Here is a 17,807-nt window from a genome sequence, read left to right as displayed (position 1 = left end):
GGCAACAGAGCATGCGCAGACTGAGTTCTCGTCAGCTTCCGGGTAATCTGAAACGTTCTGTGTCCTCCGCCCTCTTTATCGCGCATGCGCGATGATGGTCTCTAACCATCGGTACATGCGCAGTACTAGTCTGCATGTGACGATGCAACGGGCATTAGACTAGGTGGTACTACGCACGCGCGGTGACGTAAGGGAGAGCGACGCGCTTGCGTCATTGGGACCTGGGAGCGTGGGGCATGCGCTGTAGATAGGCGTGGCGAGAGCGAGACCTTGAGCCTAGCGACAGAAGACAGCGGCTTTACGGTACGGGGGGGGGGGTGCGAAGCTGGGTCTGAGGGAGCCGAGCGGAGCCGGGAGCCGTGTCGGTGCCCGGTCTGTTCGCCCCACACCCCGTCGGGCTATAAGAGCGGGTCGGTCAGTGTCCGGCCTGGGAGACGCGAGGGCCCGGGCGGGGTCCGTGCGTGAGGGCTGAGGCAGTATAACGCTCAGGCAGGGTGAGGTGAACGGCACATTGCGTATTTTATGTCTCCGTGAGTTTCTGTCTTTGGTGTATGTTACAGCTTCTGTGTGTGCGTTTACAATAACGAAAATCAGCTGTGTCCTGACAATTTCCTGCTCTGGATGTCTCCAGTCACCTTGTGGTGCTGTCATGGCAACTGATGGCTTGGCCTGTTAAATTCAGAGCAATAGGAGCTGTGTCCTTTTTGGCTTTCCATGTCTTGGGGGCGGGGCCTGGCAGGGGGCAGAAGGTGCGTGCACATGCACATACACACATTTCATTACGTTGTTTCCATTGGTTTTGTTCACAGAGTCTGAAATGGTTTGGGTATTTCAGGACTGTGACACCTGTGACTTTGATTCATGCCCTTGGTTACTGGTTAAAGGACAACATAAACTTAAATCTATCAGCTTTTGTTTTTAGTTGTGTTAAAAGCAGTTTAGGATACTATGCTTGCCTCTGGTTTCATTAATGTTCTTTTAAAGGTGGCTGGGGACATTGCAGTGTGGATTCAATCATTATTTAAATTAGGAACACATGGATTTCTACATCAGAGTGCATTCTTGTTGATTGTTATAACCTTAATATGTATTCTTCATAACTCAGAACTAGATGTAGGTTTCATTTTTAGAAGGTACACACTATTCATTTTAAAAGCGATTTATTTTGGAAACTTTTCAGATTCGTTTTGTAGCTATACAAGAAAAGGAATGATTGGTTATTGCATTTACCAAAGATAATTGAAGCAAATATTTATGAAGTCATTGGCAGGTGAACTATCTCCAGTTCAACAGGTTAATCATTAATATTTTTCTTGCCATGCCGTATTAGGAGGAGGAGGAGGTCACCAGACACATTTGTTGTTTTAGTTAAATAAAACAATTTAATGTTATATATTCTGGATTTTTTTCTTCAACAGCAAATATATAATACTTTAACACAACAAGTGCATGAATTTTTGAATTTAGTTAAACGTTCAAGTTTTTTAAAATCAGGTTTGTTTCTGTTAAAAAATTTTTTAACTAAAATAGTTAAATGAAATATTTTTTAAAAAAAAGTTAAATCGACTGTTAGCCAAGTCAACATGAGAAACTTAAAATATTGGCTTTTGTAGCTAACTCAGTTGTCTTCACCTTCATTTTCCTATTTGTTCATAATCTCCTTTTTCAGGTCCCAAATGATTTCTCAGTTTGGAATGAATTAGTTGAAAGGAAGAAAATATTATTTCTACACCAGCAGAAGAAGCCACTGCTGTTAAAAGTGAGATTATCACTTCAACAGTCTCTGAATACAAGTGCTGAAGTGACTTCCTCCAGTTCACTACAGTGACTTTCTTTAAAACACTATCAGCAAACACACATTTCTTGAATGGTTCACCCTTAGCTCTGAAGTTTATTGTAGTTGGCGTTATGGAGGGATGATTGCTGGATGTTATAGCCAACTCCTCTTCTTCTGCAGTTAAGGTACCAAGTATTGAGACTCTGGTACCAAGTATTGAGAATATTGGCAAGAAAGTGAGCTGGAGACAGTGCTTATCCCATTTGTTTTTTTAATGTTTGTAATTTGACTCTGTCATTGCATATTTCTCTTTAACATTTCACTCAGTTCCTTCCAAATTTCAACAGCATCAGCAATAAAACAGCTATTTCCCTGCATTTTTTTCAAGGCTACAGAAATAGTTTTCAGAGTATTCTGCATGTGTTTAACACTTCTCTTAAGACCTTTGGCTGTTACAGTGCCATCTATTTTTTTTCATGATTTTATTCACAAACTGTCATCAGATTAAGTCAGTTCTTGATCTAGTGCTCAAAACAGTCCACTGCTGAGTTCCGTTGCACGTCTTGTGGCAGAGTTAGCGTGATTCCTCCCACTTTTTTCAGAGCAGCTGCTGCGAAGTGGTTGTTGCGGAATTATTTTGCAATTTCAACATTAGCCTTTATTTCTGGAACACTTAAGTCTTTGGCTAGACGGTGCATCAAATGAGCACTGTAGCTATATGTTGTTAGCTTGGGACTCTCTTCTAAATTTCTTCTCATCTGGAATACATTTGCAGCATTATCTGTGATCAACCTGCGTACTAGACATTTGATTTTTTTTTTTCACAGTTTGTTATAGCTTTTACTGCTACTTCTTGTAAGTATTCTGCTGTGTGTTCATTTTCTGATGTATCAATTGTTTCTGTAAGGAAGACATTCCCTTCTTCAGTTGTCACAGAAGCACATGCAACAGGATCCTTGTGGACATTGCTCCACCCATCAAAACTTAGGTTAACAATTTTACCCTCTAGACCTTTTGCACACTGCTCAATTTCACTTTCATACACTTTATCCAGCAATTTGCCTGCTACATCTGTGCTGTTAGGTGAACTGTATCCTGGTCTTAATGACTGAGAACCCACACTTGATTAACATGGTTCAATCATACGGAAAGGAGAGTTTGTTGCATAAACAAACGGGGCAATTTTTTCATCTATTTTTTCATCAATTTTTGTAATCTGCTGGTTCTTATCACAAACTTATCTATGGTTGTATCTGGATGATGTAGTTTTTTTTCTTTTTTGCTACCGGTGATATACTGTTGCTGTGTGACACATATGATGTGACTGAAACACTATCATTGGCAGATAACTCTGAAACTAAAGAAAATGATGGTGATCTTGAAGGTGGAAAGTCTTCAGAATCCTGTATGTTGAGGATGGATTCTCCTAAACAAAAAAGTCAATACAGTTATTTAATTATTACCATACTGCTCATTTAGTATTACTTATTGCAGTCACTGACACTCAGTAATACTTCAAAGGTGAAATTGTAAAAGGAAGATCTGTCTGTTTCAACTATTTATTTCTTTTATCACAACTGCATCTACAATGATGGTACCATAGAGTAGCAACTGTATTTTTTGCTCAAACATGAGAATTCAAGAATAGTCTAGAAGGAAGACAGGCAATCCTTAAGAAAGTAGTATGAAATAAGTTTATCAACCTGAAGATCCTGCATGTTCAGACATGTTCCTTTCATCATCTTCAACACAGCTTCCTCCTGAGAAGCAACAAAGAGTCCTGTGGCACCTTATAGACTAACACAGTGGTCGCCAATGTGGTGCCTGTGAGTGCCATGCCGTGCCGGGGACAGAGAACTCCAGGGCTGCAGGCGCCGGTGTTCTTGGTCCCTGGCAGGCATGGGGCTGTGGCTTAAGCTGGAGAAAAGCCGTGGCCCTGCATCTGCCGGGGACAGAGAACTGCAGGCTGCGGGTGCCGGTGGTCTCGGTCCCCGGCAGGCACCAGGCCCGCCTAGTGCCCCGCAGGGGAGAGAAGCCGGGGCCCCGTGCCTGCTGGGGACAGAGTACTCCGGGAATGCGGGCGCCTGTGTTCTCTGTACTCACGGCTTCTCTCTCTTCTCTAGGTTAATATATTATGTAATATTAAATATTATGTTTTTTGTATTATTTAATGTACACATACAAAATAAGCCTTAAAAAAATTGTTGGCGCCCACCACACTCTTCTGAAAGCATGAATGTGCTACTGGCCAAAAAAAGGTTGGGGACCACTGGACTAACAGATGTGTTAGAGCATAAGCTTTCATGGGTGAATACCCACTTTGATAAAGTGGGTATTCACCCATGAAAGCTTATGTTCCAAGACATCTGTTAGAGTCCTGTGGCACCTTTATAGACTTAGTCTGGATCTGTAAAAAGCAACAAACATGGCTACCCCTCTAATACTTGACTCCTGAGAAGGAACACTTCTCATGATATTTCATTCGGGCAGCCAGGCTTTGCATTTCTTTGTTGCACTGTTTGCATTTTGCACACGTGCCTCTTTCCCATAGGTAAAGGAACTTCATTAAAATATTCCCAAACTGGGTTGGTTTGTTTTTCTTTACAGCCTGCTGCCATTATAGGTTTTCCCTTCTAGTGAGAGAATGGTATGGTAGATTTCAAATCAATGAAGTCTACACTCAGAAAGACCTCAAGACTTCTGGAATATGCTGCTCAAACAGTTTCACTTTTGTTTCTATTGCCTGTCCCTCCCGTCTCACATTTATCTCCAGACTTCTTCTCCTTGTCCAGATCTATTCCGCCCCCAACAATCTTCTATTCATTGAACATTTTGAAACTTTGCACTTTTAGAGAGAGGTAAGAAATTGACCTTGTGTACACAAATTTGCAGAGGAACAATAGGGTGGAGGTTTGCTATTTCTCACCTCTATTATTTATTTTATTTAAAACATTTTTGCTGTTAACAAGCATGTTATCTCTGGAGACACAAATCCACAGTTTGAGAACTGAAAAATTAAGCATCTCTGATGGTATCTTCTAGACTGAGCGCTGAGTCCCATTGGATAGATAGAAAGATTAACTGGAATAATCTATACAGAAGCCCCTGGAACCCCATAAGATTGGGTCCCTAATCCATAAACAAAGTTCCAATAGTTCACAAAACTTTTCTTAAACATTTATATGAATATATTGTCTCATACTATAGAACTGGAATTTATAAGCTCTATTCCATGGTGAGATATCTTTGAGCTATGATGTATCTTAATTAAAACTATCTTTAGATAGGGATTTCTCCTCAAAAAGCATTTTATCAAAAAAATCTGATTTAAATAAAAAAAAGTCATTGATTTTTATCCACCCTGGCACACTGAGTCTCACAGTCTAGCATGTGATGCTACAAGCACACACATCAATAGATATGTCTGGGTTTTAATGCATGCAGATGACCTATTTCCCTCTTCCTCCTCCCTCTGGAAGAAAAATCATACCTGGATTCAGATTGCTGGGACTCAGAATTTTTGTCCATTTTGATCGCTCATTCAAAACCAGTGTCTAGAAAACCTTATTCATCCTGAAAGTACTACTACTACTTTCCCGATGGATGTTTTTGCCCTTGCATGATGCAGAATACTGATATCTTAAATGGGGACAGTATTACTACTTTTTCTGTATTTTGGATGAATGTTAATTTGATCTCCCAAAAAGGTATTTCTTCCTCTTTCAGCAAAGTCTGAGAGGTATTTGAGTCCTCGGCTGCTGCAGATTGCATGCACAAAGCTGTTTTTTGTTTCTGAGCTGCTACAACTGTCTGATGAAGTTTAATGGAGAAAATGTTTGATTTAATTCCTATAAGTCTAATAATTTCAAAAAACTTTATTGGGTAAATTTAGGTACTCTTCAATGTGGAAATAAGAATCTCTTATGTCAACAGGAGCCAGGTATTCACAGTGCCTTTTGGACTTTGCTGGGAAAGGGAATTGTGGTGGAAATATAAATATTGACTTTTTAAAAAGTTTTTGAGAAACTGAAATACATAGTTGTTTCATATTAACATTTGATAAGTGCTAAAAACATATTAGAATAAAGGAAACTTCAGTCTAAAATTCGATCATTTTGATAACTCTTTTGCTTATCTCTCACCCCAAAAATGCTTAATTATAGTATGAATTTAGAATCCTGTATTTTTGTGATCAGAGATTAATCCTCCATATGAGTGGTCCCCAACCTTTTTCATCTGGTGGGTGCCAGACGATGAGCCACAGAGGACTGTGGCGGCGGACGAGCATCAACCGAAATGCCGCTGACAAGCAGTAACGTCAACAGATGTCGCCGCCGAAATGCCGCCGACAAGCATCATCATCCAGATAACGCTGCTTCTCGGCAGCATTTCAGCGGATGCTTGTCCGCCGACCAGTACACGGTGCCATGGCACCCACAGGCACCGCATTGGGGACCCCTGCTCCATTGAAATGCAGCATTACAATATTGCGGCTGATAGTAGCAGGGTTCTTACTGTGTACCAGATAGTGTTTTCTTTGACCACCTATCACTACAGCCTCTAAAAACAAGACCACATTTCTTCTGTGGCTACTGTAGTGCTTAGTGATGTGGGGAAAAAGAGTTAAAATAAAGTTGTTTTAATGTGACTGCCACTTAGTTATGGCCTTCCATTTTGTGTCTTTGTTGCTTTATTTCCTCTCCCTTTGTGTAACAGTTTACATTTTATCAGCATCAAATCTTCCCTTGTTGTCTGCAGCACACATTGCTCTAGTTCAGGGATAGGCAACCTATGGCGTGTGAGCTGATTTTCAGTGGCACTCACACTGCCTGGGTCCTGGCCGCCTGTCCTGGGGGCTCTGCATTTTAATTTAATTGAAGCTTCTTAAACATATTAACCTTATTTGCTTTACATACAACAATAGTTTACTTATATATTATAGACTTATAGAAAGAGGCCTTCTAAAAACATTAAAATGTATTACTGGCACGCTAAACCTTAAATTAGAGTGAATAAATGAAGACTCGGCACCCTACTTCTGAAAGGTTGCTGACCCCTGCTCTAGCTTCTCTAAGGCCTGGTCTATGCTAGAAAGTTTTACCAGTATAGCTACTTCAGTTTAGTGTGTGTGGGTGCTGGGGGAGAGGGAATAAAATCACATCCCTAATGAACATAGCTGTGGCAGTAAAAGCCCTAGTGTAGATGCAGTTATACCTGCAGAAAAGTTCATTTGTTGGTATAGCTTATTCTGTTTGGGGAACTGGTTGAAACTATACACACACAGAAACTATTGCTGGTAGAAGCTGTCTCCATTAGGAGAATTTACCATTATAGCTCCTCTGGTATAGCTATAGTGGCACGCCCTTTTAAGTGTAATCAAGTGCTAAGCCACTTTGCAGCAAGGTGCATTAATTTAAATCAAAGTTATCACTGATATTAATCATGATTTAAATTAGCAATCACAAAACTTTGATTTAAATTTCAAGTGTTCTGCATATGTACTTAGTTATCTTTAGTTGATAATTTTTAGAACATTAATTCCCAACTAAATATAACCCTTTCACTAAATTTAGTATTTCTTTTTGGTAACCAGGAGTATGCACTATGTCTGTATGCATTTATTGAAACAGTTATATGACTTAACTTACAATTATTCATATTCTTATTTTAAATATTAGAGTGTGTTAGAAAATGGTGAATGATGCATTTCTCATTTGCTTTGTGGTTGTTATTTTTTTACCTGTGACTTGTATCTTTCTCTATTTGGACTGAAATTTAAATTAAAATTGTGCAAAACCAGCATTTTTGAATGGTTGAATAAAACTACCTTGTGCTGGATATGTAAGGAAAAATTATATCAAATGTTTTGCGTTTAAAACTGATTTTTTTTTAAATGAAGGAAGTATCTGTAGTTAATTAAACTGATTGATTGTTTCTGCTCACCATGTCCTTCAAGGTTTTAGAAGAAGTAGGTATCATCCTTTCTCAACTAGTTGTTCATTGATTGTTAGGAAAACAAGTTTTCCTTCTTTTTTAACTCACAATTGTTTTCTTAAAAATGAACTCGTTAAATAAACTGAAATGAAGAAAATACTTTCTCTGCACCTACAGAAGAGGCTACTGCTGTCAAAAGCTCAATTAGCACTTCAACAAACTTTGGTTCTAGCTGCTTAGCAAGTGACTTCCACCAGTTCAGTGGTTTGACTTTCTTTTAAAACTGGACAGCAAACATGTACTGCTTGATTTTTTTAATGTAATTTAAATGTTTTTAGATTGTAGTAAAGGTAGGCCTTAAAATAAATTGTCACAATTTCAAATTTAATTGCAAATTGATTTATTTTTTTAAAAAACAAACCTATATTTAATTTTATTGAGAACCAGTTTAAACAAAAAAAATTTGCTTTAGTTGATTTATATCCCCAGTGCTTTGCAGTTCAGGTCAATCCTATTAAGCGCTGGCTACTACTTCAGTTTTGATACTTTCTGTAAATTTGTTTAGCGTCAAATTTTCACTAAAGAAACATCTAACAGACATGAAAATTATGGGGAGGTTATTGGATTTTGGAATTTAGTCAATCAGAATCTTTGAAAAGTGGAAACTCCCAAAGATAGACATGTGGCTAGCAGAAAATGCTTCTTCCAGAGGCCTGACAAATGCATCATTCCTATGAAAGAAGCAGTTTTTCAGATCACCATTTGTGAATCACTGGTAACACTGATTTGTACTAGCTCCAATAGCTCTCTAGAGAACAGCTGCTACAGTCAGACAGCAGTTGAGTTGGAGAAGAGCTAAAGTGTAATCCAAATGTAATTTCCAAAATCTGATATCTTGTGACTCTCAACTGAAATAAATCACATGCTCAGATTTCCATTGGTGTCTAGAATTACCTTTCTCAAATGATTTATGAAGTATCTTGCCCTGAAATGGTCATTGTATCTCAGACCAGGCAAAAACTGAGGCCATTTACCCAGTAGAGTAGTTGGGATGCTGAAATCATCCTTTACTTTCACCAGTCTGCCTTTGCTGCTGAGGTGTTGGGTCCATAACTGGTGGTGATAGTCAGCACCTCCTTCAGGGATGACACGGTACAATTCTCCCTTAAGCACACACATTTATGAGTCCCGTGCTTGGAAATGTTTCTCTTTTAAAATACTGTAAATACTTGACTATTCATTATTTAACACTGAGAATATACTAACTCCTTTATAAAAGCATATGAGGTGTATTGTGGGTCACATTTACAGGTAATGAATCTAATATGAAAGGTGTACTAGAGATCCTTATGAAAACAGGGCTCAAATGGAGTGAAATGCCAAGCAGGAAGGTGATACACTTAATGACAGAATGGGTATTTGTCAGAGTAGAAGATCTCTCCTTTTGATTTTCTTTGAATATGCTTTAGGTACACTGGGAGCTCTCACTGACTACATGCTGGACACCCTCTTCTGTTCTCCCATTTGCATTCACTCTTCTGTTTGATGATAGAGGTATTGGGAAAACTAGTGGGAGGAAAGAATGATGGTGCAGTCCAGTTTCAATCTTGTTCTAACACATTAATCGTCAGTTACCATGTGTTAAAACATGACTGAAAGTTAAAGTCTAGGCAAACCCTATTAAAGGAATAGGGGAGTAGTGATTCCGCCCCCTTTTCAGCAATTGATGAATGAGGGAGGGAGATGCTTGATATTCTGCAAAAACTCAGGGTGGAGTGGGGTGGTGAATTACCTAGTGTGGATAGTGCAAGAGGTAGCTATTTAGTTTACTAGGTTTCTCACCAGGATGCCGCTTGTGCATCTGATGGGGGCTTGTGCAGAGCATCATCTTTGGTATTGGCTTTTGCTCGTATATGTGCCTAATAAATTTTTTTAAGCCTCAAAAACAGTTAACCACATATCCATAACCACGATATCGACTTTTACACTTTCCTGGTGTTGGCTGTGTTCTCTTTATTTTGTTTGCTTTAATTCCTAGTAATGATTGTAAGTCATTGAGCTGTTTTGAAAACAACGGAATGAAAAATTCTGACAAACTTTAAAAGATAACAGCAACTTTTTTAAAAATTGTGGAATAATTTGCTCCTGGCTCACCTCTGCAGTTGCTCTTCGGTGAAAATCAGATTTTATATCAGAAATGCAGCCTGCTCCACGATTAGGTTGAAGATGCTGCTGTAATAGTATAAGTAAAACTTGTCTTTCATCTTTAATGATGCGTCAATTTTTTTCCATATTTGACAGGTATAAAGGCCTTTTATAAGTTCACATTTGAGACGTACATAATTTATGACCTAATCTTCATATAAGGAATCTGCAGTCATGTCCAGCTGTTCAGTACCTTCTAGACCCACAGGTATATATGTGTGTGTGTATATATAGAGAGAGAGCAGAAGGCCAGCTATTAAATATAGAGGTTCATTAAAGAGTGTAAATTGTCTCAGCTCTGTGTAATCCATCCACAAGGTTGAGTTGTGAATTAATTCAGATGCTTTGTTGGTATCCTTGCATAATAGCCAAGATAATGACAGAAAGTGAGCTTTGTGAAGCAATACTGCGCTTGATTAGTTTTGTCTTTTTGTGAGTGAAGTCGGAAACTGCTTGCTGCAAGAATAGATTTCTTGTCACACAAAGGTCAGAAGAACTCAAGTTTGCTCTTCAGCAAGAACGTAGGGGAAGAGAAACCCAACAGTAATAAGAAAGAGGCTAAACAGTTAGCACTGCTGTGTAGTTCAAAGGAAAGGTAAGTGGTGTGAATATTTGAAGGGAATTGATGATTTTAAGGATTTTTACCTCTTAGTTTGCATTATTATTATCTTGGATCAGCGGTGCTTTCAATGTAATGTACTTTATCAAGTGGACAATTGGAGATATTTCTAGTGGCAGCTGTTCAAGAGAAGATTTGCAGCAAATGAGCCATTCAGCTGTTGGTTAGTTGGTCCTTTCTGGAACAGAAGCTACCCACGGTAACTTGATGGATGTTTAAGATTTGCCATTATAAATCCGTATTTCTCAGGCACAAACTCTAGAATAGAAGCTACCTATGCTTCTTTAATATGAAGCCACTAGCAGAATACATTATTATTTTAAAATGGTATTTAATAATATTTAGGTAGTGACACCAAACAAAACTAACTCTCCACTCATAATTTTCAGTTTCTGGCTTTTTTCTGTTTAAACAAAATTAAAGTTGAGACAAACAGTTATTTATGTTAGACCATAATCTCGTTTTTCCGTTAAGTGCATTACCAGAGAGAGACTCGGCAAGGTCCTGGCGTGCCACCAGGAACTGGGATACCGCTGACCCAGCAGCCTGGGCTCCCTCTCACACTGTGCTCTTGTGACAAGCTGCAAAGCCCTCCAGGCTTGCAGTGTCACCAGCATTCACACAGGTAGGAACACACCCAGCTGCGGTCACATGCAGGCTCTCTAACCACCAGCCTAGGACCCCAGAGCACTACTGTACTGCCCTGGTTAAATCTGACCAGTATATGAGTTTAACACTCAGTCTGCCTCTCCCTCAATGTAAAGAAGACCGTGCACACTTGTGGTAACCAAGCTGAGATTTTCCCCAGACACCTTAGTCCAACACACACTGGTTTGGATTAAAATATAAAATAAGTTTATTAACTACAGACTGATAGATGTTAAGTGATTATAAATGATTACCTAGTAATTAAACAAAACTGCAAACTGAGTTTAACATACCAGATAGATAGGATATGAATTAGCAAATTCTCATCCTGAGTGATAAACAGGCTGGCAGATTCTTAAGGCACAAACTGCCTTGGCTTCACAGCTTGGGTTTCCCAGGTTTTCATTCACAGGCTAGAAATTCCTTTTAGCCTATGACCATCACTTCCCCCTGTTCCGTCTTGTTCAGTCTTTATTCCTCAGGTGTTTCCAAGTTTGTTGTTGTTGGGAGAATGAGGTCTCCTCATGATGTCGTTTCCCCCCTTTTATATCTTCTCCCCACTTGTTGGAAAGCTCTTTTGCTGTGACGTGGGTCAAACAGTTCCCATTGTGTAGTGCTGTCTCTGAGAGGTTTCTGTTGTACATAGTTCCTCGATAGTCCTTTTGCGCATTTACTCATAACTGTTTTCCCTTTTACTGTTGTACCTGAAAGGCTGCTTGTGGGTGTTTTCAACCTCACATGTTTCAGTAACACATACATAGCCAAACTTAATAACTTCACATACGATGATAGCACGTACAATCCAACAACATATTAATGTCTAGCAGATCAAGACTTTTAGAATGATACCTGCACAAAGCATACTTTGTACAAAACATATCCTAATTACATGGCAGTAGTGAATATTGGGGTGCCAAGGTGTCGGTCACATCCACATACTGTAGACAGATGTCCTTTTTGTATTTTCCGAAGCTCTGAGAGACTACCTGAGGGGAAGAATCAGGAAAACAAGGGGAAAAAAATCTTACATAGTTCTGAATTGGCTTTGAGTTAATATTGGACTCCATGGACTTTCATTTGCTGATTCATCAATGATTTAGCTAATGGCGTAGAGAGTACACTTATAAAGTTTGCGCACAATACCAAGCTGGGGACAGGGGGGTTGCAGGTTCTCTGGAGGATAGAATTTAAACTCAAAATGATCTGAACTAACTGGAGAAATGGTCTGAAATAAACAGGATGAAATTCAATAAGGACAAATGTGAAGTACTCTACGTAAGAAGGAACAATCAGTTACACACATACAAAATGGGAAATGACTGCCTAGGAGGGAGTACTGCAGAAACGGATTTGGGGTCATAGTGGATCACTAGCTAAATATGAGTCAACATGTAACACTGTTTCAAAAAAGCAAACATCATTCTGGGATATATTAGCAGGAGTGTTGTAAGCAAGACACAAGACGTAATTCTTCCACTCTACTCTGTGCTGATTAGGTCTCAGCTGGAGTATTGTGTGAAGTTCTGGACGCCACATTTTAGGAAAGATGTGAACAAATTGGAGAAAGTCCAGAAAAGAGCAACAAAAATGATTAAAGGTTTAGAAAACATGACCTAGGAGGGAACATTTTAAAAATTGGGTTTGTTTAGTCTGGAGAAGAGAAGACAGAAGGAGGACATAACAGTTTTTAAGTACACAAAAGGTTGTTACAAGGAGGTAGGAGGAAAAAAAAATCTCTTTAACCTTGGGGAATCAATGAGCTGGAGGTTAGATTGGACATTAGGAAAAACTTCTTAGCTGTCAGGATAGATAAGCACTGGAATAAATTGCCTAGGAAGGTTGTAGAATCTCTATTATTGGAGATTTTTAAAGCAAGTTAGACAAACGCCTGTCAGGGATGGTGTCATGGTATAAACCCCCACTCTGAACCTTAGCGTCCAAAAGGTGGGGTACCAGCATGAATTCCTCTAAGCTTAATTACCAGCTTAGAACCTGTAGCGCTGCCACCAACCAGGAATTCCAGTGCCTGGTACCCTCTGGTCCCCCAAGACCCAGACCCTCTGGATCTTACCACAAGAAAAGTAAACCCTTTCCCCCACCATTGCCTCTTCCATGCTTCCCCTCCCTGGGTTACCCTGGAAGATCACTGTGATTCAAACTCCTTGAATCTTAAACAGAGAGGAAAATGCACTTTCCTCCCTCCTTCTCTCTCCCCCTCCCAGACTCTCCCTGAGAGAGAAAGTAATCCTAACACAGAGAGAAAATTAACTTTTCTCTCCCACTTCCCTCCTTTCTCCCCACCTATTCCCTGGTGAATCCAGACCCAGTCCCCTGGGGTCTCACCAGAATAAAAAAACAATCAGGTTCTTAAACAAGAAAAGCTTTTAATTAAAAAAAGAAAAAACAGTAAAAATTATCTTTGTAAATTTAAGATGGAATATGTTACAGGGTCTTTCAGCTATAGACACTGGGAATACCCTCCCAGCCTAAGTATACAAGTACAAATTAAAATCCTTTCAACAAAATACAAATTTGAACTCCTTCCAGCCAAATACACATTTGCAGATAAAGAAAACAAACATAAGCCTAACTCGCTTTATCTACCTAGTACTTACTATTCGGGACATATAAGAGACTGTATCAGAGATTGGAGAGAAACCTGGTTGCACGTCTGGTCACTCTCAGAACCCAGAGAGAACAACCACCACCAAGAACTAACAGCACACACAAAAACTTCTCTCCCTCAAGATTTGAAAGTATCCTGTCCCCTGATTGGTCCTCTGGTCAGGTGACAGCCAGGCTCACTGATTTTGTTACGCCTTTATAGGCAAAAGAGATATAAAGTACTTCTGTTCTATGACTCCTACTATCTGTTTATGACAGATGGTCTAGATAATACTTCCTTCAGTGCAGAGGACTGGACTAGAAGATCTCTCGAGATCCCTTCCAGTCCTGAAATTCTATGAGTATTCACCACCCTGGGGTATGTCACCTAGGGCTCTTGTCAGAACAGTTCCTATCATGAAAGGAGCATTCAATTGTTGGAACAGAAATGGAGTCAAATTGTTGGGTTTTTTCTCTGATACAATATTAGCAGATTCTGGGACAAGTACATTGCTAGAATTTAATTCCTCTTCTGCGGTACAGTGATTCTGAATTATAGGTTGGGTTACGTTAAATTTCTGATATGATAAAATACTTTTTGTTCTTTCTGACAAAACAACATGGAAGTAAGGAATGTCTCTCTGCTTAGTAAGATTTTTGGCTCTGTATGGTAAACTATGGGTTCTCTCCACTTCTAATCTTTTCAGACCCAATGGCTGTCCCACCGTCCTACTGTGACCTGGGGAAATCCGCCAGGGATGTATTCAACAAAGGATATGGTAAGCAGCGTGATCATATATTGATGCTAATAAACTTACATTTCTTAGGTGCCTTAACAAAAGTAATAACACTATTTACATATATTGTCACAGAAATAATATTCTGTAGTAATAATGTGACCAGGTGTATGAGAGAGAGAAAATATTTAGTGCTATTTACTCAATATATTAACACACCTTAAATGTGTATCAAACAAATTAGAAAGGAAACTGTTTTGAGTCTTGGTCAGAGAGATGCCACAAAATGTAATTTGAATAGTGAGAGGTGTTCCAGTGTTCTCAGCCTGTTAGAGGATGCAGTGCTTCTCACCTTCTTTATTATATACAGGAATATGTATAATTAGGTCCAACCCCTCGATGTAAGTTGCCATAGCAGACCATTGGCAACAGACGATCCTCAGGTAGAGTGCTCCTATGTTGTTTGAGACAAAATTATGTGTAATGTTGGACACAGTACAAATATTTTAGAGCACTTTAAACTGGAAAATGTTATTTTAAAAGAAAACCAGAAAGTCTCTATAGGGGAGGAACTCTTTGCTTGAACTGTTCTCTTGTTTGCAGTTCTTGATAATTTACGTGAACAATGGCTTAATGCAGTATTTACATTGTTTGTGGCATAAAACTAGCACTAGATAGCTGATAAAGAAGTGGCTTTTTTCTATATATGTGTATTTATGTATTTTCCTGGATCTTCATACTGAATTTATTCCTAATTGATGATCATTTCTTCATCTGCTGTAAGATCATTTCTGATGATCATTTCTTCATCTGTTTTTAAAGGAAAATTGCTAATATCTGTCTCTGTATTGGAGGAAGTGGTAAAATTAATAGTTGACCTTTGGTTTGGTTTTTTTTCTTCTTTTGCATCTGGGAATTTTAGATTTATATATGTCATGCTGCTTTGAGAGATACAAAGATACAGTCCATCTTGTGGGGATAGCTCTCTGTATTTTCATTGCCTATGACTGATTTAAATTATGGTCAGTTATGGGAATCCTGAGACTTTCAGTACAGTGACATGTCATGAATTCTGAAATCATCTATTTTGTGAAATTTTGTTATTAAACAGTATGTGAGTGGGTGCGTTTCCCAAACTGCCCTAAACAAAGTTCACACACTGTAAAGTCAAAAACTCACCATTTCTCAGACTGGTCTTTGTTAACAAAGAGCAAACTGTATTTTGAACAATTTCAGCTCAAGCTTTCTTTCTAGTCTTAGCTGGTTCTAGATTTTCAGCCTAAAGAGAGAGCAAATGTTGTTGTTCTGGGATGTGCAAACAAAGGAATATCAAGCAGGAATAAGGAAATGATATTATTTATGTATGTAGTATTGGTGAGACTATGACAAAAAAGATGTTGACAAATTGGACAGCTTTCAGAAAAGAGCTACACAAATTATTTGAGGACTGGAAGACCTGTCTTGCAATGAGAGACTTAAACAAGTCCGTTTATTTAGCTTCTAAAAGAGAAGGTTAAAAGGTGGTTTGATCCCAGTCTACAAGTGGGAGAAAAGATATCTGGTGATATCTTCAGTCTGGAAGACAAATCTCTAATGAGATCCGTTGAAGCTAGACAAATTCATATGAAAAATAAGGCACAAATATCTAACAGTAAATATGATTAACCATTGGAACAATTTATCAAGGGGTAATCACTTTGTCTCTTAAGTAAAGATTGGATGTTTTACTTAAAATATGCCCTAGCTCAAGTAGATGTAATTCTTGCCTCAAGTATGTAACTAGATGAAATTCTCTGGCCTGTGTTATGGAGCAGTTCAGACAGATGATCATAATGTTCCCTTCTGGTCTTAAAATGTATTAATCCATTCAGGACGCTCAGCCCACACCCTAGTTGTACTCAAAAATAGACACTTCTGCCTCCCTTACATCCCAATGGATAATGAGCCACCTACCTTGGTGAGTCATCAGAAACCACTTAATACTTTCACAGGAAGATCAGCACCTAGTAACAGGGTGGGCTGTTTCACGCAAACACTCCCAGCCTGTTTCATTGTGGAGTAAGTGTCTATTATATTCTTGTTATAGAAAATTGTGAACTTTTCTATTTCAGGATTTGGAATGGTCAAGTTAGAGCTGAAGACCAAGTCTTCCAGTGGAGTGGTGAGTACTGAAGACTTTCAGTGACATGCATCCGACGAAGTGGGTATTCAGCCACGAAAGCTCATGCTCCAATACGTCTGTTAGTCTATAAAGTGCCACAGGACACTCTGCTGCTTTTACAGATCCAAATTAACACAGCTACCCCTACGATAAATGACGTCAGTGTAGCAAAGATGAGAGTAAACCTCTTTAGTAACAAAAGTAATTCACTGGTATTTATTACTTTTCTGTTTCATCTCATTTTAATGCCTGGAGGTGAGTGGTGTGCTACGAGAATGATGTAAAGAATTGGTGTCTCAGTATTTTCTCTGTGGTCTACACAAACCTTCACATAGCATGCTGTCATTATGTTAGGATTTGTATAGGTACATTTGTTCATTCTTCTTCGTGGTGTCTTCAGAATGGGTTTCCATTGTTATGCTTCCGGTCATGTGTGTTCTGTCTCACTACCTTTTTATAGCTAAATTTTGACTCACATCTCTGCTTATGGATGCAAGCCAGATCATCCACTACTATTAGTCTGGATTCACAATCCTGAATTAACTATTTATGCAAAGGACTCGGGACATCAAAAACTTTTAGCTAAATGAAGTTTTTAATAAAGTTGAGAGCTGGCTGGCTGGCTTTGCAAAAGCTATACTCCCAAGTTCCCACCATCAAAATATTGCCGCCTCATATCTTCGCTGGATTTAAAGGGAGTGTTTGAATCTTTGACACCATTGGTGACCTGGGGGGACATAATTTAGCTGGAGTTTTATTGTGCTTGGGCTTGCATTTCCAGTTCTGTTCAAAATGGGTTGAATGCTGCTCCTTTATGCTTATGCTGCTAAGCTTAATAATAAATCATAGCATTTCTATAACAACTATCTATTACATGTGGCTTTGACAGCATTTTACATGCATTGCTGAATTAAATCTCACAGGATCTCTGAAAAGTACAAAATATCATAATCACCATTTTACAAAAGGGGAAAATTATTAGTTCCCCATGATCTCACAGGAAGCCTGACAGAGCGAGGAATAGAATCCATATTTTTTACCGTTACCCTCAAGAATATCTCCCCATTAGGCATGCTTATTCTTGCATGGTCTCTTTGCACTCCTGTGCATGCATGTCTACAG

The 17,807-nt window shown here is 38.9% G+C and overlaps 1 protein-coding gene across 3 annotated transcripts in view; it reads left to right on the top strand.

Annotated features, from left to right (window-relative positions):
• The first annotated feature begins 204 nt into the window (after window positions 1–204).
• Window positions 205–17,807, top strand: part of VDAC3 (voltage dependent anion channel 3) — a 50,993-nt gene continuing 33,390 nt past the window's right edge. Inside the window, exons 1-4 of one of the 3 annotated variants that reach the window (XM_050940252.1) lie at window positions 210–303; window positions 10,013–10,124; window positions 14,495–14,566; window positions 16,636–16,685. In XM_050940252.1, the coding sequence (XP_050796209.1) occupies window positions 10,091–10,124; window positions 14,495–14,566; window positions 16,636–16,685 (156 nt within the window). In that variant the 5' untranslated portion in view covers window positions 210–303; window positions 10,013–10,090. Of the gene's footprint in view, window positions 304–336; window positions 495–10,012; window positions 10,125–14,494; window positions 14,567–16,635; window positions 16,686–17,807 lie in introns of those variants that run through there. The other 2 variants (XM_050940253.1, XM_050940255.1) reach the window with 2 other exon arrangements.

The sequence above is a fragment of the Gopherus flavomarginatus genome, chromosome 2 (assembly GCF_025201925.1).
Source record: "Gopherus flavomarginatus isolate rGopFla2 chromosome 2, rGopFla2.mat.asm, whole genome shotgun sequence".
NCBI lineage: Eukaryota > Metazoa > Chordata > Testudines > Testudinidae > Gopherus > Gopherus flavomarginatus.
This window is presented reverse-complemented; position numbering and strand designations above follow the sequence as displayed.